The sequence below is a fragment of the Pipistrellus hanaki genome (genome assembly GCF_964339955.1).
Source record: "Pipistrellus hanaki genome assembly, chromosome: 4".
Taxonomy (NCBI): domain Eukaryota; kingdom Metazoa; phylum Chordata; class Mammalia; order Chiroptera; family Vespertilionidae; genus Pipistrellus; species Pipistrellus hanaki.
The window spans coordinates 92,830,026-92,852,491 of record NC_140506.1 but is presented as its reverse complement, the minus strand read 5'-3'; the positions used below and the strand labels follow the sequence as shown (position 1 = coordinate 92,852,491).

The 22,466-nt window shown below is 47.4% G+C and overlaps 1 protein-coding gene across 3 annotated transcripts in view; it reads right to left on the bottom strand.

The window, feature by feature from the left end:
• LMF1 (lipase maturation factor 1) overlaps window positions 1–21,062 on the bottom strand; it is a 115,606-nt gene extending 94,544 nt beyond the window's left edge. For all 3 annotated transcript variants that reach the window (XM_084881219.1, XM_084881217.1, XM_084881218.1), the window contains exons 1-2: window positions 20,859–21,062; window positions 7,353–7,662 (exon numbers count right to left, since the gene is read on the bottom strand). In XM_084881219.1, the coding sequence (XP_084737345.1) occupies window positions 7,353–7,662; window positions 20,859–21,051 (503 nt within the window). In that variant the 5' untranslated portion in view covers window positions 21,052–21,062. The remainder of the gene's footprint in view (window positions 1–7,352; window positions 7,663–20,858) is intronic.
• Window positions 21,063–22,466: the final 1,404 nt, after the last annotated feature.

Here is a 22,466-nt window from a genome sequence, read left to right as displayed (position 1 = left end):
ATTCGTGCACCGGTAGGGTCCCTCAGCCTGGCCTGCACCCCTCACAATCCACGACTTCTTGGCGGATATTGGGCTGCTGGTTTCAGCCCAACTGGGCCTGACCAGTGGGAATTGGACCAAATCCGGCAGTCCGACATCCCTTGAGGGCTGTAGTAGTACACAAAGCGGCAGGAGGCTGGGGAGGACCCCGAGCCCAGGCCGGGGACCAAGCTGCTCTCACTCATCCCAGCCCTGCTGCGCCTGCCGCTGCTCAGTAGCACTGCTGCGGAGGTGGGAAAGGCTCATGCCGTCACAGCTACGCTTGCCAGATGTGAGCCTGGCATCTGGCACCCGTCAGTCAGCTGAACAGCGGTCCTGCTGTGAGAGCACACTGACCACCAGGGGGCAGCTCCTGTGTTGAGTGTCTGCTCCCCAGTGGTTAGTGCATGTCATAGCGACTGGTCATCAGGTTGTTTGGTCATTTAGGCTTTTATACATATAGATTATGCTCATACCCTGGCTGTGGACAGGCAAACTGTGAATTTGTAAGAATTCCCCACCCTTTCTTGCCCAGCACAGAGCCCCCTGAGGGCTCACTCAGGAAGCAGGCAGACAGGGATTAGTAATAAAGCCTGTTCTTCCAAGCCACCTCTGATTCCTAATGCATATCTGTAGCTGATCTTATCATCCCACTGAAGCCCTTGTTGTATGATGATGGCAAACAGAAGCAGCTTGGGATGAAAATGCCACAGGAACTAAAACAGCAGCCCTCAATGTGCCCAACCCCAACCCCAACCTCTGGAAACCAGGGGTTTTGTCCACACCCTGTGGAAAAACTCATCACAGGACTGTGGGGAGTGAAGCCCACAGCACATCAGCTGTCTCAGTGCCGAGGTGCAAGAGCGAGGGGGGCCCTCTCTGTGGGTGAGAAGGGCTGTCTTCCTGTGGCCCAGCTGAGGAAGCTCTGAGAGAGCTGGACCTTTGTGAGCACAACTGTCTGACAAGAATGGAAGGGCCTACAGCCCTGCCCTCCTCCCTCACCACCTGGGACTGGGCCCCTGCCTGGCACTGGGTACCTGACCCTTATTACCAAAGAATGGAAATGGCACCACCCTGCTTCCTAGAACCTCATAAAACCGAAGGAGAAATTCATTTTATGCATCAAATGCATCTATACCTGATGAAAGTGATGGGCTATGAACCAGGGCGGGGGCAGCCATGGAGCAGCGTTGTATTAAGGCTCAGAGCTAAAGTCAGGGTCTCATTCTCAACAGTCAAGAGCGGAGTCTGCCCTGGTCCCCTCCACATCTCCTGGGCCTGCTGGCATCTGTTCTCGGCACTCTTTGAAGTTGATACCGTCCCTGTGTCAGAGGGACGTGCCAGAGGCAGCTTCCTCCACAGGAAGAGACCTCCTGAGCCGCCCAACCTCCGTCCAAGTTTCTAGAGATAATCCTTTCTTCTTTTTTGGGGGGGCCAGGAAAGTGGGGAAGAGAGAAGGACGGTTATACAGCCACCCTTAATAGCAACAAAGAAGCCCTCTAGGATTATTGCCAAAGTAAAGCACAGTCAAAAAGATCACAAATCCAGCTTTTTGGAAAAGCTGATGCTAAATTAACTGGAGAAACTGGGACAGAAGTCACAATTAGGATTTCCAATAAGGTTCCACCTTTCCCACGTCCAGACGAAAGGACCAGTGTTAGAAAGGCCTGTTCAGCTGTCTCCCACAGCCCATCCTCAGAAGGCAGAGAGTGTCTCCATCAACCAAACAAGAACATAATCAGAGCCTAACAGTGTTAATGGTGGTTAGGTTCTTCTTTAAGATCACCTACAATTTATCTATATATATAAAAAGCCAACAATTGGAACGCCATAACGACTGGGACAACCAGTCGCTATGGCGCTCCCTGCAGCCAGTGATCAGGTGGTAGGGCCGGCCAACCTCCCACAGCCCCTCCCCCTGGCTGGCCCCATCCCTGATCACTCCCCCCACCCCAATAGGGGGCAGGGCTGGACGGCCAACCTCTTGCAGCCCCTTTCCCTGGCCAGCCCTGCCCCTGATAGGCCCCCACCACCCCAAAAGGCCCATGGCCCCTTCCCCCAGCCAGCTCTGCCCCTGATCAGCCCGCCCCCCCCAACACACACACCAATCAGGAGTGGGGCTAGCCAGCCAACCACCCACGGCCCCTCTCCTGGCCATTGACCTCCAATCGCCATTCCCTATTCGGTACCAACATAGATGAACTTTGATGTATGCAGGGGTCCATACTGATAAATGATAGGATAAATAACATGGGGACAAAAGACACCCTCAAGGAACCATGACGTGGGCTGTGCTAGTGATGCCTCCAAAGATAACACATGGGATAGACTTGGGAGGAAAGGAAGGTTCACAGTGCAGACACTTAATAGCCATGACCTGGCTAGATACCAGGTCAGCATCATGGAGATGAGTTATGTCGATGGCACAGACTCAATACAATGGATGACGACAGCGCTGTGCCTCTGTGGTCTCTCCAAATCCACAACCCAGTCAATGATGAGAAAACACCAGACACATCCCGACAGAGGCATACTCACAGAACACCTGACCAGTGCTCCTCAAAACTGCTGAGGGATCAAAAGCAGGAGAGTCTGAGACATGGGCCCAGAGGAGCAGAAGGGACATGAAGACCAAACATCATGTGGGTCTTGGGGGGATTCTGGGACAAAGAGGGCGTTGGGAAGGAACTGAGGAAATGTGAATAAATAATACTGTGTTGACACTGGTTCATTAGGTGTGACAAATGTCCCATCCAATGAAAGAAGAAAAAAATAGGAGAAACTGGAGTGGCGTACAGAGGCATGCCCTGCACTATTTCTGTGATAATTCTATAAATCTAAAACTGTTCTAAAAAGTGAAGTTCATTAAATTAAAAACAAGTCAAGGAAGCTGGGCAGCAGCAGTATCTGTGCCTCAGGAGAGCCGCCTCCAACCTTGCCCATTCCTCACCAGCACCCAGAACAGAGCGCAGGCTGGGCCCAGGAAGGACTGCCATCCAGGTCCGGACAACAGACGCTTCCTTCCACTGGATGCAACATCTGGGGGCTCTAGGCAACATCTGGGCAGACAAACTCAATTCTCAGTAGGAAGAATGAAACAGTGCGAGTTCTCAAAGGCATCCCTACCTCAGTCCACCCCATTTGAGAAGAAGGGATAGAGTCCCACAGCAGTGAGTGCCTGCCACCTAATCTGAGGCACCTTGTTGGCCCATCGAATCGCAGGCTGCCTCTGTCTCCCAGCCCAACAGACACAATTCTGTGCCTTCTCCTAAGAAGGCCCCCTTATTTAAATAAAAAGGAACCATGAGTGGTCACTTAACTGCCCCCCAGCCAAAGTTATCCTCAGCATGACTTTGATACCTGTTATCACTACTGTACTTGAGCATTATCAATCAAAACTTATTCCAGTCATACTCGACTGATAACGAGAGAAAGTGGGCTCCTATAGAAGCTGAGGCCCCAAAGCCACCTGACACTGCTGCCCTGTGTCCTCAGAAACCTTGAGCCTCCACACGAGCTCACCCTGCACCCCTACTGTGAGCCTACAGCCTTGTTGAGTTCTAACTACCTGCTCGCAGTAGCCAACACAGAGGAATGTCTGGCCACATGGCACTGGGCCACACTCGTATTTCCTGTCTTGTAGAATACAGTCCTGAGTCCAGTCACCTTTCCCATGTCCAAAGAAAGGATCAATGTTAGAAAGTCCTGACCAGCTGTCTCCCACAGCCCATCCTCAGAAGGCAGAGAGTGCCTCCATCAACCAAACAAGAACATAATCAGAGGCTAAGAAAATGCCACGAAGGAAGAGAATCTGCTCCTCCTTTTCCCTCCCACCCAAGGGATTGTCTGACCCAGCCCCAAGCTCTGAACCGCCCAGGCCTACTTTGAGTCCATCTACTTGAACCTGGACCCTACAAGGTCTGCTCTCCTGGGATGTAAGATCGCTGCCTCCAAGAACGTGGTTATTAGCCTGTGAAGCACCGACTACGTAACTGAAGCCACTCTCCCCAAAATGAAGTCACTGCCATCGTGAAGTGCATTCATCAGGCTCCCACTTGCCTCGCCAAGTGTCAGGATCCAGACAGGAGAGTAAAGGAAGGGCAGTCATGGTTCGCGCATGTGCAGGATGTCACGTACGGCCCCCTGACACTGGCTTGGAAGCTCAAAGCACCGCCGAGAACAGGGTTTTACCCGTCTCCCTTGGCGGCAGTTTAAGGTCCCCACGTGTGCTGAGACATTCATTCCAGCACTGTGACGTCACCGTGGACACTGGGCCGGGTCAGGAAGAAGCCGAGGGGACACCCGTTTGAAGCAAAGGGAGAGAAGGGAAGCAGTGGCCACAGAATGCACTCAGCGAAGCTGGGCAACTCGCCGCAGGGCTGAGTGCCGGCGAAGTGCCATGTGCACCTGCCTGGCGCCTCCTCGCCCCACGGGGGCTTCCTGTCCCCGCCGCGGGACGCCAGCTGGACAACACTTGAAAGACGTTCCATCAACGGCGTCCATTATCTGAGCATCTCATCCCAAACAAATACTTTCCTCTCAACTTAAAATAAAGGAGACATGAAAGGGACAGATTGTGTCTAATTTTCATTTCAGGGTATCAGAAAAGAAAGCCCATTTTCCACTAAAGTGGTCCTCACTCTCTCAGTAAGCCCTCAATAACACTCTGACAGCTCAAATGCTATCCCCTGCCCCCCAGGGAAACGTGGGTCAGAAGCTGAGCTCAGGCACTGTCAGGGTGGAGGGTACCTGAATTGTGCTAACCACCCACCTGGCGCACATGGAGTCCCACCCCACAGCCCCCACGCCTGTGCCAAACCAGCCCACAGTTCAGCTGTGACCATGGACATCTGGATCAGGAACATGGGGAATACACCACCGGTCTCTGTTGGCAGATGTTTTCTTCTTTTACATTTTCCACATGAAACATCTCAGGTGTCATTTGTTTTATTTTGCTTGAGCGAGCTTAAATTAATTCAAATCACATTTTTTAACATACCCAAGGTAAGGGAGCAGAATATCTTTCCCAATGATAACATACAAGCCTGTATTTTTGGTCAAATGTGCTCAGACTTGTTTTCAAACTTTGAAGCATGGGGTTATCCATACACTTATCCTAGACACGAGTCAAAAATACTTTTTGAAGTAAAACTTAAAAGTTGATAAAGTTTGGCTGCCAGGTGTAATAAGGCACGACCCCTGCTGCCTGTTACACACGGAGCGTGCCATCTCTGGGACAAAGGCATCTGGGAACCTTCTTCTTCTAGGGCGGATTAAAATCCTGGTTCTCAAGAAAAAGAAGCCCAGTGGACACCACAGTGAAACCCAGCCAGAGGCCTCTTGCGCTGGTAAACAACTCCTGAGCAGGAGACTGCAGGCGGGCAGGAACCCCTGTGGCTGCCACGGAGGTCGGATGCCCTGAAGTGGCAGCACCCGTGAGGTCTGTGCAGGAAGGAGTAGGGCATCACTGTGCTCAGGGCCCACCTCAGACAGCCAGGCACTCCTTACCATGCACCAGCCCCTATTTCCAGGGCCACTGCTCTGTCCTTTATAAAAAGAAAATAAATCATACTTAATATATCCATCTCTCTTGGAAACCAACACAGTTTCTGTATGGAATTGAACACAGTGCATAGTGATAGGCTGTCAGTCACTCGGTGACCTGTGAACAGATGTGTGAACTCATAAAGATGCCACAGCTGAGTAACCAGTGGCACAGCCCCCGGTCTTTTTTCCGAAGCATGCAACTCACACCACAGTTGCGGGTGCTGAAGTTTCCCCAAGTCTCTTCCTAAATCCCAAGCTTTTGACTGCAGTGGTGCTTGCTCGCAGCAGTAACTCGTCAACAGAAGGCCCCATGGGTGGCAGAGTGGAGGGGACTTTGGGGTGATGAGATGCTGAGTCTCCTTTTAACAAGCTGAGTTTGGGGACAGCGAATTCTGCACACTACTGAGTTTCGTTCACACTGGCGCTGGCCCAAGCCCAGCACAAACCAGCACTCCCACAGCAGGAAGCGGCACGGAAGGATCCAGCCGGATGCCCTCTCACAGCCATGTGCATGTGCATTGGGGACCAGGGCACAGACGACGGAGCTAAGCGGGGACGGCCGCAGGGATCCCAGTCCATGCTACAGCCGTGGAACATTCAAAATAAACCAACAAGGGAACTGAAGGTCAGCTCCTCATGCCCAGGAGTTGGGCCTTCTCAGTTAAAGAGCCCTCTGTGGGAAGTGTCACTATCATGACCTGAGACCCAGTGACCCTCTCCATCCTGGGCCAGCACAGCACAGACTGCCAGACCACGGACAAAGCTTTTCTCCCAGAGGACAGATGGGCCCTGGAAGGACCATCCCAACAGCGGCCCCAGAGGTGTTGAACCTCCTACAGGTCTACACAACCAACCACCCACACATCTACTCCCTACATGTCAACACAGACACTAACCCTACATCTACTTCGTGCACATATACACTGACACCAACATGTCTACACAGACACCCACATCCATGTCTATTTTCTGTATGTCTACACATCCACCCCCACGTCTACCTCCCACACATGTACATAGAAACCCATCCCATAGCAACCTGCATATCTGCCTCCGGCATGCCTACAGACACCCACCCCTTCTGTCAAGGCTTGGTCTTATCTTCCCGAGTGTTCTGAGCTTCCTCTGGTGACCTTCCCTATTTGTGGAACCCAGAACCGGGAAGAAGAGCAGGATCCCCCTCCTTTGACCAGTTGAAACAACACTCCAGGCGCCCAACTTCATCCAGGCCACAGGCTGCCTGATACGCCCATGTGCCCTGTGCACATCCCACGGACTTCTCTGCTCTCCTCACCGCCATCACCACTTCTGGTTCCTTCGGCACTGAAGCCTATTGTCCCCAATGTGGCCAATCTGGTCTGTGACCCAATCTGGTACTGGCTGGTCAAGATTCCTCTTAACAAGGAAGGGACAGGAAAGGGTAAGGAGCAACAGGCTTAAGCCCCCAACTCAACCTGCCACCAGAAGCCCACCCAGTGCTTCCACGTCATCTCACCGTCTGCTGGCTCCAGGAGGCGGGCCATGCAGTCTCGGAGCAGCCATGCCACTCCCAGCAGAATCAGTGACTGCTCCCAAAGAAAGGCCCCTGCATTGTGATTGTTTGGCAATTAGCAGTCGCTACCCTGGCCTCGTTAAAATAATGATATTCTCCTGAGCTAAGGTAAGAAGAAAGCCTGCTCACCCCCTCCAGCTGCCAGGAGGTGTGGTTTGCTCTGCAGCGTTTTACACCCCCTAGGTGCTGAAGTACAGCACGCCTGGCTCACGTGTGCCCAGCTCTTCCCGCTTACCAGATCTGTCCCACGTTGACCAGGGACATGTAGAGGACCCAGAGCGCAGTCATGAGAACCATATTGGCACAGCCGGTAACCAGGACGAAGGATGAGATGCCCAGCCCGAGCAGTGCCAGGGCATCCAGGTTGGCGTCCATGTGTGACCAGTCCAGCAGCCAGAGGAGGGTAGGGGCATAGCTCACGGCGTCCCAGCCAACCTGCCCCCGGAAGTGCTGCTGCACACTCTTCAGGTACGCTCTGCAGGGCAGGAGTCCTCTGTCTCCGATCAGCTGCTTGTTCTGATGAAAAGCCACCAAGAATGCCACAACTGGAAGAAAAAGGAGAGGATAAAAGGAACGTGAGTAGGAACACACCATTCGTGGACACCAGTGGGTGCTTTTCCAACATGTGGGGACTCAGTTGGGCAAGATGAGGCAGAGTCTGACCAATGGTTTGGAACCAAAGCATGAACTCTGGGTCTGAGTATTTCTCAAAATATTGGGGAAAATTCTGGAAGACCAACCTGGGGAAGTCACGTGTATATGTTTATATACCTATATGTATCTACTTATACACATTGTATATGTATGTATAGATATACATGCATATAAAATGTGTGTCTGGTTGAATGTAAATGGTCAGTGAACCATCCAGATTGCACATGGCATTCCCATCATAAATACATCCTGATAACCCATGAGTCTGGTCAATGGTGCTACTCCTGGAGCTACCCACAGTGTTTGAAGCTTATGATAATGTTTACATGTAAGTCATGATTACCCTCCATTCAAACCACAAGTTTCTGAATTAGTTTCTAACAACTCCCACTCCTACAAGAGCACGGTCACGTCCTCTGGCTTCAGTGTCTGCACGGATATGCGCTGCACAGGATGCTGCAGGAGAGCACAGCACTGCTGTCTGTGAACGTGAGGAGCAGGGAAACCAGAGAGGAAAGGCAAGTGAAAAGCAGCTCCATACAGAGCGCTGGGATGGCCACTGGGACCCGGCTGGGTAGAAAACACACCGACACTGAAGGAGACGGAAGCTGCACTTTGTGAATAAAAACGCATCCCAGGCAGGACTGAGATTGAGATGGAGAACATGGTGGGGGGGGGGGGGGGGTAGGCTCGCAGGTGTAACAGTCAGCACCTGCCCTTTCAGGAAAGTGGGCACCCCTTGGTCTAAAGCATACAGCAACACCCTGGTCCAAAGCACACAGCAACAATGAACTGTGTGTTCACAGCATAAGTAAAGCAAAATATGTAAGAAATAGCACAAAGACTGAGGGGAGATACTGGAAATACACCGTCAGAAGGACCTTACACCACACAGAAAATGGCAGACTAGTATGAAAAGGAAATTAGTTTTACTAAGTTAGACTCATACTAACTTAGAACGTATTATATTGTAAATCCTGTGGGAGAGAGAAAAAAAATTGTTTAAAACAATTCTAGCCGGGACCGGCTTGGCTCAATGGATAGAGCGTCGGCTTGGGGACTGAAGGGTCCCGGGTTCGATTCCGGTCAAGGGCATGTACCTTGGTTGCGGGCATATCCCCAGTAGGGGGTGTGCAAAGGGCAGCTGATAGATGGCTCTCTCCCACCGATGTTTCTAACTCTCTATCTCTCTCCCTTCCTCTCTGTATAAAATCAATAAAATATATTTAAAAAAAACCCACAATTCTAAAGAAATAAATCAATACAGACACTAAAATAAAATAATTTAAAAATGCTCATTTAACCAAAAAGAAAGTAGGAAAAAAGCAATGAAGAATAGGAAGAACAAATAGAAAATAATTATCAAAATGGTAGACTTTAATCGATCACTTTAGCTGGAAATGTTCTAAACACATCAGCAAAGATAAGAACTTGTCAGATTGAATAAAAAACAGGACCCAGGCCTATTCTGCTTATACAAAACCCACTTTAAATATAAAGACACAGGTAGGTTACTAGTAAAGGCACAGAAAAAGATATCATGCAAACACTAATCCAAGAGAGCTGGATGGCTTTATCAATATCAGACAAAATATATGTAAACGCAAGAAATGATAAAAAAAAAAAAAGGGGGGGGGCATTGCATAGTGATAAGGAATCAACAAATGGACATTTAATACTAAATGTGCATGAACCTAACAACAAAGCACATGTATATATAAAATGAACTAACCTAGTACATATACTAGTATGTATATATTCTTTACACATATTAACTTGATCCAACTGACACAGATTTCTCTACAGTATAAAAAAACAAGACAAACTATATGACATATTCAGAGCATTCTATTTAAAAGATATTTTCAAGTATATATGGAACATTAAGACACACCACAGTATGAACCATAAAGCACATACCAACATATAGTAGAATTGAAATAGACAAAATATGTTTCTGACCACATAGAATTAAACTAGAAATCAGTAACAGGATATTACCTGGAAACATACTCAAATCTTTGCAGATTACACCACACACTTCTAAATAAACCATGGTTTTTTAAAGGAACAAGAGAAATTACAAAATATTTTTAATTGAAGAAAAGTTGAAAAAACATAGCAAAAATTGTGGGATGCTGCTAAAGCAGTGCTTAAAGGAAAATTTACAGTATAAATGTCCATGTTAGAGAAATAGAAAGGTTTCATATCTAGACTTTTCCTTTAAGAGATCAGGGAGGAAAAAACAAATTTATAAAACAAGCAGCAGGAAAGAAATTGTTTAAAATTAAAAACAGAAATCAATGAAATTGAGAATAAGAAGAAAAAAAAAACCCTAACCCTAACCCTAAACCCAATAAACCCAAAAGTTGGTTCTTTGAAAAGGTCACTATAACTAGTAGACTCTAGCCAAACTGACCAACTAAGAGAGAAAACACCAATATCGGAATAAAAAAGGAGACCGGCCAGTATGGCTCAGTGGTTGAGTGTCGACCTATGAACCAGGAGATCATGGTTTGATTCCTGGTCAGGGCACGTGCTTGGGTTGTGGGCTTGATCCCCAGTGTGGGGCATGCAGAAGGCAGCCAATCGATGATTCTCATCACTAATATTTCTCTCTCTCTTCCTTCCCCTTCCTCTCTGAAATAAATTCTTTAGTTTTGAGCAAAAAAAAAAAAAAAGTTTTTATTTATTTATTTAAAAAAACATGTTTTTAATACATACACACTAAAGCAGGAATTGGAGTGGTTGAAGACTGTTTTCAAAAGAAATGCAAAACTCATTACGATGTATATTAAATTTATACATTACATTTTTGTGTATCAATTACATCTCAATGAAGCTAAAAAATACATCAGTATGCTAACACTTATCCGTAAATGAAAAGTAAAACACTATTATTTTCACATATTAGATAAAGAGAGAAAGCCAGAAAATACCCACACTGGTGTGAGGTAACAGACCTTCTCAACCAATGCAGGTGGGGCATAATTGATGCAAACTCTTTGAAGACAGTTTGGCAATATCCGATTGCAGCCTCTGTTGGACCCAATACTACTACATCTAGGATCTCAAATGGTCAAAAAGAGTGAGGTAGGTTTTTCTGGGCTGCTTGGAACAATCTACAGGATACTGTTTGCTTTAAAAAAAAAAGTGTAGAGGACAGTGTGTGTCCGATGTTTTTGTTTGTATAAGATAAATATAAATAACTGGGAGTCAGTTTGATGGCTGGTATGTGTGTTTTAACTCCAATAAAACACATACACAAGTTATTGTACATAAAGGCCTGTATACAAACTCAATTGGTTGGGCATCATTCTGAGCACCTAAGGTTGCTGGTTCAATTCTCCATCAGGGCCCATGCTTGGATTTCAGGCTCGATCCCTGGTAGGGGGCATGCAGAAGGCAGCCAATATAGGCGCCCTGCTTTCACATGGATGTTTCTCTTTCTCCATCTCCCTGTCTCTCTCTCTCTAAAAAACAATAACAATATATATTTTTTAAATGAAGCCATTAACCCTAGCTGGTTTGGCTCAGTGGACAGAGTGTCAGCCTGCCAATTGAAGGGTCCCAAGTTCGATTCCAGTGAAGGGCACACGCCCGATTACAGGCTGGATTCCCGTATTGGGTGTTCAGGTGGCACCAGATTAATGATTCTTTTGCTTCATTGATTTTTTTTTTCTCTCTCTCCCTCTCCCTTCCTCTCTGAAGTCAATTTTAAAAAAGAAGATACATTGTTATTGATCCCACAGACATTAAAAAGATAATAAAAGAACACTATAATCTCTCTAAGATCATAAATTCAACAACTTTGATGAAATTACTTGGAAGACAAACTACTGAAACTCACAAAAGAAAAAATAAAGATAATATATCACAACAATTGTATCTCAGAAATGCAAGGCTGATTTAATACTCAAAATTGATCAATGTAGTTCGCCATACTAACACTAAATAAGAAAAACCATATGATAATATCAATCAACACACACATAAAAAGCATATGACGATTCAACATCCATTCATGATAAAAATGTTCAGCAAGTTAGGAAGAAAAAGAAACTTCATCAACTTATAAACAGTAGCTATGAAACCCAAAATCATACTAGAAGATGAGCAATTATGTTCCTCCTAAGATTTGGAACAAAGCAAGGGTGTCTCTCTCACTCCTCCTATTCAATATTGTATGGGAAGTCCTAGGCAGTGCAATGAGGCAAGCAAAAGTAAGAAGAGGCATACAGATCAGAAAGGAAGATATAAAACTGTCTTTATTAACAGAATATATAATTGTCTATATTTTAAAAATCCCAAATAATCTATTAAAAACACCCAAACTCTTAGAACTAATAAATGAGTTTATGAAGACCACAGAATACAAGATTAATACACAAAAAGTCAACTGTATTCCTCCTATATCAACAATGCACAACTATAATCTGAATTTTATAATAGTTGACAATATGAGAATAGCACCAAAAAGTGAATAGATAAAAATCTAACAGATTCTAACAGAATCTGTATGTGGAAAACTACAAAACATTGATGAAAGAAAATCTAAATAAATGGAGAGATACATCTTGTTCATAGATTGAAGAGTCAGCATGTCAATTCTCCTCACTTTAACCTATAGACTCAATGTAATCTCAATCAAAATATCCAGCAACCTTTTCTCTAGATTTTTGTTTTGTTTTCTCTAGATGTTTTGTGATTCTAAAATCTATCTGGAAAACCAACTTAGAACAAGCAAAATAATTCTGATAAAGAATGAAGTTGGAGGACTCATATTATTCAACGACAAGACTTACTCCAAAGCTACAGTAATCAAGGCAGTGTGATACTAGCAAAAAGACAGACACAGCCAAAAATAAAATATATTTTTTAAAAAAAAGAAAAGACAGACACATACTAATAAAACAATGGGACAGAAAAGAGCCTAGAAATAGATCTACACAAATACAGTCAACTGATTTATGATGAAGGCACAAAGACAATCTTTTCAAAAAATGGTACTGGAACAACTGAATGTCCATATACAAAAAGATGAACCTTGACACATACCTCACATCTTACACAAAAATTTACTCCAAAAAGACCGTGGCCCTCAATATAAAATATGAAAGTATAGCCGGGACCAGTTTGGCTCAGTGGATAGAGCTTCGGCCTGCAGACTGAAAGGTCCCGGGTTCGATTCCGGGCAAGAGCATGTACCTTGGTTGCGGGCACATCCCCAGTGGGAGGTGTGCAAGAGGCAGCTGGTCGATGTTTCTCTCTCATCGACGTTTCTAACTCTCTGTCCCTCTCAATTCCTCTCTGTGTAAAATCAATAAAATATATTTAAAAAAAGAAAAAGAAAGTATGGAACTTCTGGACGAAAATCTATGTGACTTGCATCTGGCAATGAGTTTTTAGATACAACACCAGAAGCATAATCCATGAAAGAAAACAACTGATAAATTTGTACTTTATCAAATGTAAAACTTTTGTTCTGTAATTAATCCTTTTAAGAAAATGAAAAGACAAGGCGTAGATAGGTAAAACATATTGCGAATCACGTATCTGATAAAGGACTTGTGTACAGAATAAAGTAACATTAAAACTTAATAAGAAAACAAAACCCAAGTTTTAAAATGGGCAAAAGATATGAACAGACATTGAAGGCATCTGTTTCACACAAAGAAGATACACAGATGTCAAATAAACACATGAAAAGATGCTCAATATCATTTGTTACTGGGGAAATGCCGATTAAAACCACAATGCAGTATCATCACACACCTATCATAACAGCCAAAATCCAAAAAACTGAAAACATCAAATGCTCCAGAGGATTCAGAACAACAGGAACTCTCATTCATTGCTGGTGGGAATGCAAATTGGTATGCCACTCTGGATGAATCTGGCAGTTCCTTGTAGAGTTAAACATAGATTTACCACACGATCCAGCAATTATACCCTCGGGTATTCACCCAAGTGAACTGAAAACACATTTACACAAAAACTGCATGCAAATGTTCATAGGAGCTTTGTTCATAATTGCTAAAACTGGAAAACAAACATCATTGTCCCTCAACATGGAAATGGATAAACAAACGGCGATACATTCATACAATGAAATAATATTCAGAGACAAGAATGCAGGACTGTTGATTCATGCAACATGGATGAGCCTTAAGTGCATTTTGCTAAGTAAAAGATCCCAGACCCCAAGTCTACATCTTGCAGGATTCCATTCATTTGGCACACAAGAAACAGCAAAACCACAGGGACAGCGCAGAGCAGAGCATGCCAGGAGCTGGTAGGAGGGAGTGGTGACTACGTGCACAAGCGATTTTCAGGGGATAGAACTATACTACAGAATACTGCATGATGGATAACTAAGCATTTGTCAAAAGCCATAGGCCTAACTGTACAAAAAATGAACCTTAATGTATACAGACTATCAAAACAACCTAGCCAGAAGGTCAGGGGATGCCAGGATGGAATGCAGACTGTGACAAATGAACTCTACTGCAAATGTATAACAGACCACACTGAACGGGAGGGTAAACGGAGGGCTGGCCTAAGTAACTTTGGAAAATGTTCCGAGAGAAAACTGTAAGGACAAAGACAAAAGGAATTGTATATAAACATTGGAGTCTAGTTGGTTTTTCTCACGGGGGTAGGTGAACAATTCTGAAACTGCTTTGCATGTGTACTGGGGGTGAGCAAATAAACAAACTGTGGTGGATAATGGGGTAAGATTTCTCACCGAAGGAGAAGAAAGCTGCAGACATGCAAGAATGGGAGGCCGTCCACCTGTGCACTGGATTAGACTCGGAGATGCCAGGGCAATAAATCTCACATGTACCTGAACATATATTCAGATGGATATGCAGAGAAGCAATCATACATGGGTGTACACACACATATATAACCTAGCTCTGTCCACTAAGAGGGTCTGAAAGCAATGGACACCCAGACTTGAGTGTCTAATACTCTCTAATAAAAAGAACCAGGGCTTCTGGAGAAAGGCTGTGTTTAAGTGTAGGAAATATGAAAGGAGCTGTAGCATATTATAGTACCAGAAAGGAAGGAAGTGCTGGAAGGATAAAGAACAGGGACATGGGACAAAGTGGGAAGACCCACCACCAACCAGAGCCAGACATTTGACACCACAATGAGTAACAGCGTTGGCCCACCCACAATCCCAAGAGAAACTAACTCTGAAGGCTGATAAAGGGGGGAAGACACATCTTCCTCACAGAGAAATTCCCGATAATGGAAATGCCTCCTCCATAGGGTAGCAGAGTCCTCCCCGCCCCTGGAGCATGAGCTGGACTCAGTGATGAGCTCCCAGAGAACAGAGAATGGACGGGGAAAGTAGAACTTGACCAAGACACACAGCAGATGTAGAGGGCTGTGACCCGGCAGAAGGCCGGGTGGGAGGGCAGTAGAGAGCTCTGTGCGCATGTCTCTTTCCTGACTCAGCCTGGTCCTAACACGCTACAGAACCCACCTGGGCTCTTCCCCACGGAGACCTAATTATCAACGGCCAAACAGCTGGATGTCCTTCTCCCCAAAACCACAATTCACACCCCAAATCTATCGAAGAAAAAATGAGATTTTGTCTCACCAATTAAATAACTTAAAAAGTAATTATAAGGTAAAAAGCATAGGAAACTTCCTAGCTTACTTATCAGAAAAAAAGAAAAGAAAAAAAAAAGAAAGCAGACTGAATTCCAATTTCAGGAAAAATAAAACTATTTCAATGTCCACTCCTGTTACAGAAATGATTAAGTAGAAAGAATAAACAAAAATTTAAAAAAATCATAGGATCTCAAAGCGAAACTAACCAAACAACCAACCAACCTCAGGAAGGCTCAGTCTCCCCCACCAGAGACTGATCTAGGCTAGGTAAACAGGCCACCTATATACCTATGCATGCATTATCAGGATGTCTGCAAATGTTCTTTAAACATAAAAAAGAGCCCTGGCCGGTGGCTTAGTTGGTAGGAGCATCATCCTGTACAACAGAAGGTTCTGGGTTCAATCCCCACATGGAGACAATTGATTGATGTTTCTCTCTTCATTGATGCTTCTCTCTTTCTCCCCTCCTCTCTCTCTAAAATCAATAAAAACATATCCTTAGGTGAGAATTAAAATAAGTATAAATAAAAAAGAAAGGGAATGGGGGATAAAGGGTGATGGAAGGATACTTGACTTGGAATAGTGAACACACAATATACAGATGATGTGTTATAGAATGTACATCTGAAAACTACATAATTTTATTAATCAATGTCACCCAATAAAGTCAAGAAAAAAGAAAAAAGTTAGTTTTCTCTTTCAGATAAATTACTATAAAACGGAATCAGAATCATCCCTAAAATGCCATTCTCCACCAGGCAGTTTTCAGTGACGGCAGTTAAATTCTGGCTTTGATAGAGAGCCTGATACTTCTTCTTTAGAGGCTTGTGCTACAGAGAGCTCAGAGGGAGGGCAGTGGGGTTTGTTTTTTAAACAAACCGGGAGCATTTTACAGAGAGGCTTGTAAAACCAAGCAGAGTGTTTCATTAGAATGAGAGTGGCCTGGAGAACAAGAAGGAATGTCCCAGAAACTCTCAGAATCACTGGGAGCTCAGAACAACTCCGAATGAGGCAAGATTGTAAGGATTCTTTTGGTTCCCCCTTTCCCTCAAAATGTCCAAAGAACAGCTAAGAGCTTAGCAAACATGGTGTGAATGGGTCTGCTCTGCAACTTCAATCCTGCGCTCTGGAGCCATCTGGGAGCCAGGCTGAGCCGCAGGATCCCAGGAGGCTTCATTTGTCGTCACCAAAAGTATAACAAGCTACCCCTTTTAGAAAGTGCAGCTGAGATTCACCTCAGAGTACAGTTCTCAACTAAGGAGAATTAATGGAGGGGGAACGGTAATAAAATTCTACTATATGTAATGTAAGGAAAGAGGCTAGACGAATTGCAAAAAATAAAAATATACATGACAAGCATGGTATCACAAGATGCATCTAAACAAACAAACAAAAAAAGGCACTATAAGCAAACCAGAAATTAGAGCTGACCAGAAACTAGCTTTGAGATACTTTGAAAGTTGAATTTTTAAAGAATGTTACCCCAGGGACTCTGAGGTAACAATGTGAAGCTGATGAGATAAGCAATTTTGTTCATGTGTCAAAAGTCCTTCATTGGCTCCAATGTTCACAGTTCCTTCTGGAAATGCCCACAGCACAGCCACCATTACCCTGATGGTCACAGAAGTCACAGAGGTGGGCTCCACATGGGGGCACAACTACCCGGACCTGAGGGAGCTCATCATCTTCTCCATCAGACCCTCGTTTAGCTTTCTGAAGTGGCTTTTCAGGATCCACCCAAACAGGGAGGCTAGATGGGTCGGTGGTCCCCCAACGGGGTGTTTGGGACATGGGCTCAAGCCAGCAGACTACATAGGACCAGAGAACATTCCAGAATAGGGCAGGAGTCTTGAGATTCCCCAGGGCCCCTGAGAAGAAACAAGGAAGGGACCTCACGTAGTCCTGACACTAAATAACAAGGACCAGAGCAAGGATGGGGAGACTGTAAAAGCTTCCAGAGAGAAAAACGGGTCCCTGTGATATCATCAGACAATAAATACTTCTTTGGTCTCCATCGCTGGTCCTGGCACAGAGCTCCTAAAAATTCTGGGATTTCCTTAGTGATGGGGTGAGAAGAACACTTGTTGCTATTCATTAGCACAGTCCTTTCAGCTTTACCTGGATTCATTCCCATGGGGTGACCCTTGGAGGAGGGCACTGGTTACCAGGGGAACCCACCTTGTGATTAGAGGTCTGGAACTCGCAGCCCTGTCCCCAAACTTCTTGAAGGGAGAAGGGCTAGAGACTAAGCTAATAGTGATTTAATCAACCAGCCTGTGTAATGGAACCTTCACAAAAACCCTAAATGACGGGGTTTGGGGAGCTTCTGGGTTGTTGAACACGTAGAGGTGCTGGGAACCTGGTGCTCCTGGAGAGGGCGGGGGAACTCTGTCCTCTTCCCGCACCTGCCCCGGGCACCTCTCCGAGCTGCGCTTCCTGAGTTGCATCCTTTATAACAGACCAGCAATGAAAGTGTTTCCCTGATTCTATGAGCCCTTTTAGCACATTGTGGAACCCGAGGAGGGCTCGTGGGACCCTGATTTACAGCTGGCCACTCAAAAGCACAGGTGACAGTGTGGCTGGGGCCGGAAGTGGGAATGGTCTTATGGGACTGAGACAGCCTGTGGGGTCTGATTAATGCCAGGCAGTCTCTGTCAGAATTGTTTAATGGAAAGAACTCACACATTTGGTGTCAGAGGTGTGTGCAGAGAAGAGTTTCCCGTTAGGCATTGCATAAGAGCAGGAGTCAGACTGGGTGAAGACTTCTCAACGCCAGGGAGTTCTGAGGAACACTGCTTTGACTAAGAGCTGTAGACTCAGGCAAACTGATCATCTCCATGAATGCAAGAAAAGACATCAAAGGTCACCTTCTCCATATCCTTTCTTAAAAAGCTGTTTGGGGAGATATTCCACCAAAAAAGAGAGAGTAAACCAATAAATAAGACTGAGATCTGAGGAATTATGGATACCACTGGAGGCAGAGCCAGGGGGCCTTGCAGGTGTGCAGTCTGTGAACTGAGTGTTCCCACCCAGGGACTAAGGATAATGTAGGAGCAGGCCATAGAGGGGAAGAAAACACGGTTGGAAAAATATCCGGTGGTGACACAGAACAATGACAAAATATTGTGTGCAAAGTCAAGCAAATTTTACAGAGCAGGAGGTACCCTGGAAGACAGAGGGGTCTGAATAAAACACTGTCTGTGCTGCAATGTGCTCACAGGTGGACGAACAGACTGGCGTGTTAACAACATGAAGGATTCTAAATGCATGGAGGGTGAAGGAGGAGTAGGGCAAGGGTCCCTTATTCAGCCTTGTGATGCGATTGGTAGTCCATGAGAGCAATTACAAAATTCATCAAGTGAAATGTGTGAAGAGCCCTATGGCTTTGTGGACAATTCCTGGGCCTTCGGGGACTCTGAAGTGGCTCCCAGTCCAGTGAGATCTGGAGCCCACTGGAGAGAGATCAGTGCAGGATCCCCAGCCATCTCAGCTAGACAACCTGTGCATGAATACTGATTTTACCCCAAGCATACTTGCAAGACAGAAAAAGAAAAAATGCATCTCCCAAGCCAATCATTCTGTGCTCAGCACAGACTATCTGCTTGACCCTCTGGCTCAAAACTGTTTCCTTTTGAAGTGAACAGAGAATCCCCACGGAGATCAAAGGCAGCCTGCTCCCTGGAAAGCTGAGGGCCAGGTTTTATAAAGTTGTGCTCTCTCTCTCTGCAAGCCAAGCCACTGGGGTTTTTCCACTGCTGTAGGCTCCCCTTTCCAAGGTCTCATAAAGCCTCACAGATTAACTCAGTCTTGACTTCATCTTTCGCTGAGTGACAGCTCAAACGTTTAGAATGATTACTTAATCCTGTGGAGGATAACGCAACATCGCAAGAACGATTTTTTGTGCAACTTAAAAGAGAAAGAGGGCTGGGCCCGACGCCCGCATTGGCAACCCCGTGACACATGGAGTCCCTCCAGGAAGCCATGCAGTGACAACCACGTGTCCACTGTGCGCCAGGAGAGCCTGCCTTGTCCCAGGGAGGGGAGCACCCAGCCTCACCCTCCTGGGATGCTGCCCGTTTGTGGAAGGTCACTGTCCGGAGAGCTGCAATTCTCGTTCTCCCTCGCGGGTGAAGGAAGAGATTTAGAAAGGAAGTGAGCCCTGCAGTGCCCGCAGCACACAATCACTGCCAGGGACTGGCACCAGAGTTGACTGACCACTCGCCCAGGCATCTCAGCCTGGAACTCTTCCCCATCCCCACTGGTCTGCCCCTCACTTATAGGTTTGTTTCAAGAATCTGAGAGTTTGGTTTTAGCCATCACTACAGGTTGGGCTCATGAAGCATGTACTTGTGTGTTCCCTACTGTGCAGTGCCCAGGGCCTTTGCGCCCTCCTGAGTGTAGGGACTGGGGTGGGGGAGGTGGACTCAACGCTGGCTGCCAGGCCCGGGGCTGGTGTTCTGGGCACAGACTGACTTCTCTGGGGCTCCGCAGGCTGGATGGGCAGGCCCCTGACTGCTGCCGGGTTTTCAGGCAGTTCTCAGCCTGATCAGATGTGCACACTCAGCCCCACAGGAAATGCGAAAGCTTCACCTGCTGCTGTCTCAAAGCTGCCAATAAACCTCTGGGGAACCTGAGGAGGTGGAGGTGAGGGTGGGGGACGCCTCGGACCCGCTGGGCCTCCGGGATGATGCAAGTTCCAGAGGCCCTGGGTCCCACAGGGGCTGCCCACCGGTTAGGGTGCGCTAGCGGGATCGGAGGCGCACAGAGTGGAGACACTGCTCTCTGCGGCTGGGCTGCTCCGGTGTCCAGGAAAGGGATGTTGCTCAGGGCGCTGGGCGCCCACGTTCTCGCGGCCCACAGGCCATAACGGACTAATTCACCTGAGTTTCTGTAGCGCCCAGGCCAGCCGAAGTCCTGCGAGGGTGCCCTGCGCAGTCCTCCTCAATTTGGGGTCCTGACTTGGGTCCCGGCAACTGACAGCCGGTGGGTGTGACTAGAGAAGAAGGGGGCAGGCAACTGAGGGCAAAGTGGGCTCCAGAAGTCACCTGCGAAGACCAAACCTACCGCCCCCTTCGCCTCCTCTGCCCCCCACCCCCGCTCCCCAAAACTAAGGTGACCAGACGTCCCGCTTTTGAACAATGTGTCCCCGCGACGGTTTAAAAAAAGTCCCGATTTTCAGAAAGAAAATGGGGACTTTTTTAAAACGCCGCGGGGATACATTCTTAAAAAGCGGGACTGTCCTACCCAAAGCGGGACGTCTGATCACCTTACCCAAAACCTCAGCCAGATCCCGGGGCCCGGGGGGAGGGCGTCGCGCGGTGGGGTGCCTGTGCAGTGGCGCGGGCGCACACGGCGGGGGGCTCCGCCGTGGACCCGCCTGAGGAGCGGCAGAGGCACTAGCGGGAGTCGCGTGCGCGCGCGGAGGAGCGATCCCCACGGAGCCCAGGCCCCGCGGACTCACAGTAAATGAAAGCCAGGGCCCTCAGGAGCACGATCCTGGTCAGCCAGAAGGTGCCCGCCCGGAGGCGGGCCGGGCAGCCCGCGGGGTCGTGCCCTGGCTCCGGCGGGGACGCAGGCTCCTGGCCCGCGTCCGCAGCCTTCCGCCTTCTCAGCTGCTCCCCGGGCGCCGCCATTGCGGGGCCGTCAAGGGGCATGCGCGGAGAGCAGTGCGCGCCGGGACGCCCCGCCCACAGAGGATAGGCCACGCCCATGGCGGGGAGGCCACGCCCACAGCAGAGAGGCCACGTCCACTCCCTCAGGCCAGGACCGCTACCCGGAGGACACGCCCACAGCAGAGAGGCCACGCCCACTCCCTCTGGTTCGGACTGCTACCCGGAGGACACACCCACGTGCGGGGAGTTGTCGCCTGGCCCGAGCGCGCGCGTGCCCCCAGCAGACTGGTAATAGTAAGGGCAAGGAGGTGGGTACCTAGGAAAACCATAAGCATCACCCCACTTGGAAGGGGTTGACCAACTCCATTCATTCATTCGTTCACTCACTCATTCATTAGCCAACATCGAAGAGGGCTCCCAGTGCATTCTCTGACCTAGACTTCAGCCCTCTTGGACCCGTACTCTAGGGAGGGGGCAGAAGGCACTCCAGAAATAGAAATGCAATGGGAAAGAGACTGTTAGAATGTTTGTGTCTGGCCAGTACGGCAAGGGGGTTTGTTGGGGTGGGGGGCGCGCTGGTCATCGTTCAGGGCAGCAGGGCTGTAGGCAGCTGAGTACCCTGGCAGGTACTTCACCCCCTCTGCGGCTCAGGGGGTGTGTGGAGTTGCAGTCCCACAGAGGAAAGGCTGGAGCAGTGGTTCAGCCCAGGGCCCCAGGCTGTTATTGCCTGTATGGGTGTGTGGCCAGGTGTCCCCTCCTGGATTTCTCATCTTTGCTGTCCAAGGAGGATGCTATGGTGGAAGTCACATCGTTGGTGAGGGACAGAGCAGGCCTTGAATGTTAGCTCAGGTCAGTAAAATCGCTGATAGATAGGCAGAATTCCTTCAGGCTCTCAAGCCTGGACCTCCACCCATGGTGGAATGGAATGGCCCCAGCAGAAGCCCAGTGAGGACACCAGCACGTCTACATTCTGAGGCCAGAGCAGTCCAGGCAGTGCTCAGGAGAGGGGGCTCCAAGAGGATGGAATCCTAGGCATTCCTTTGAAGAAAGAGGGGTGTGCTGGGTAAAATAGGATTAAAGCCCCAGGGGTCATTGGGTAAATTGTGGGACACTTGGAAGCAAATGATTGAGGTAGGTGTGAGTTTTTATTCATTTGTCAGAGCTCTCTATATTTTGAAGATCCTGTTATTTTGTGTTTATTGCAAATGTTTGTCCTGGGTTTTTTGTTTGTTTGTTTGTAAATCTTGTTCCGTGTTTTGACATATACATTATCAATACTTGTGTGGTCAAAGTATTAATCTTTGTTGCTTGTTTAATTGTATCCTCACCACCTGTAGTATGAGCTCCATAAGGTAAGGGACTGGCTCTGGACACAGAATCCCCCAAATCTAGGCCAGACCAGCAACTTCTGGAATCCCAACCCCAGCCTTTCCCCTCCCTTACCCTCCCCACCATTG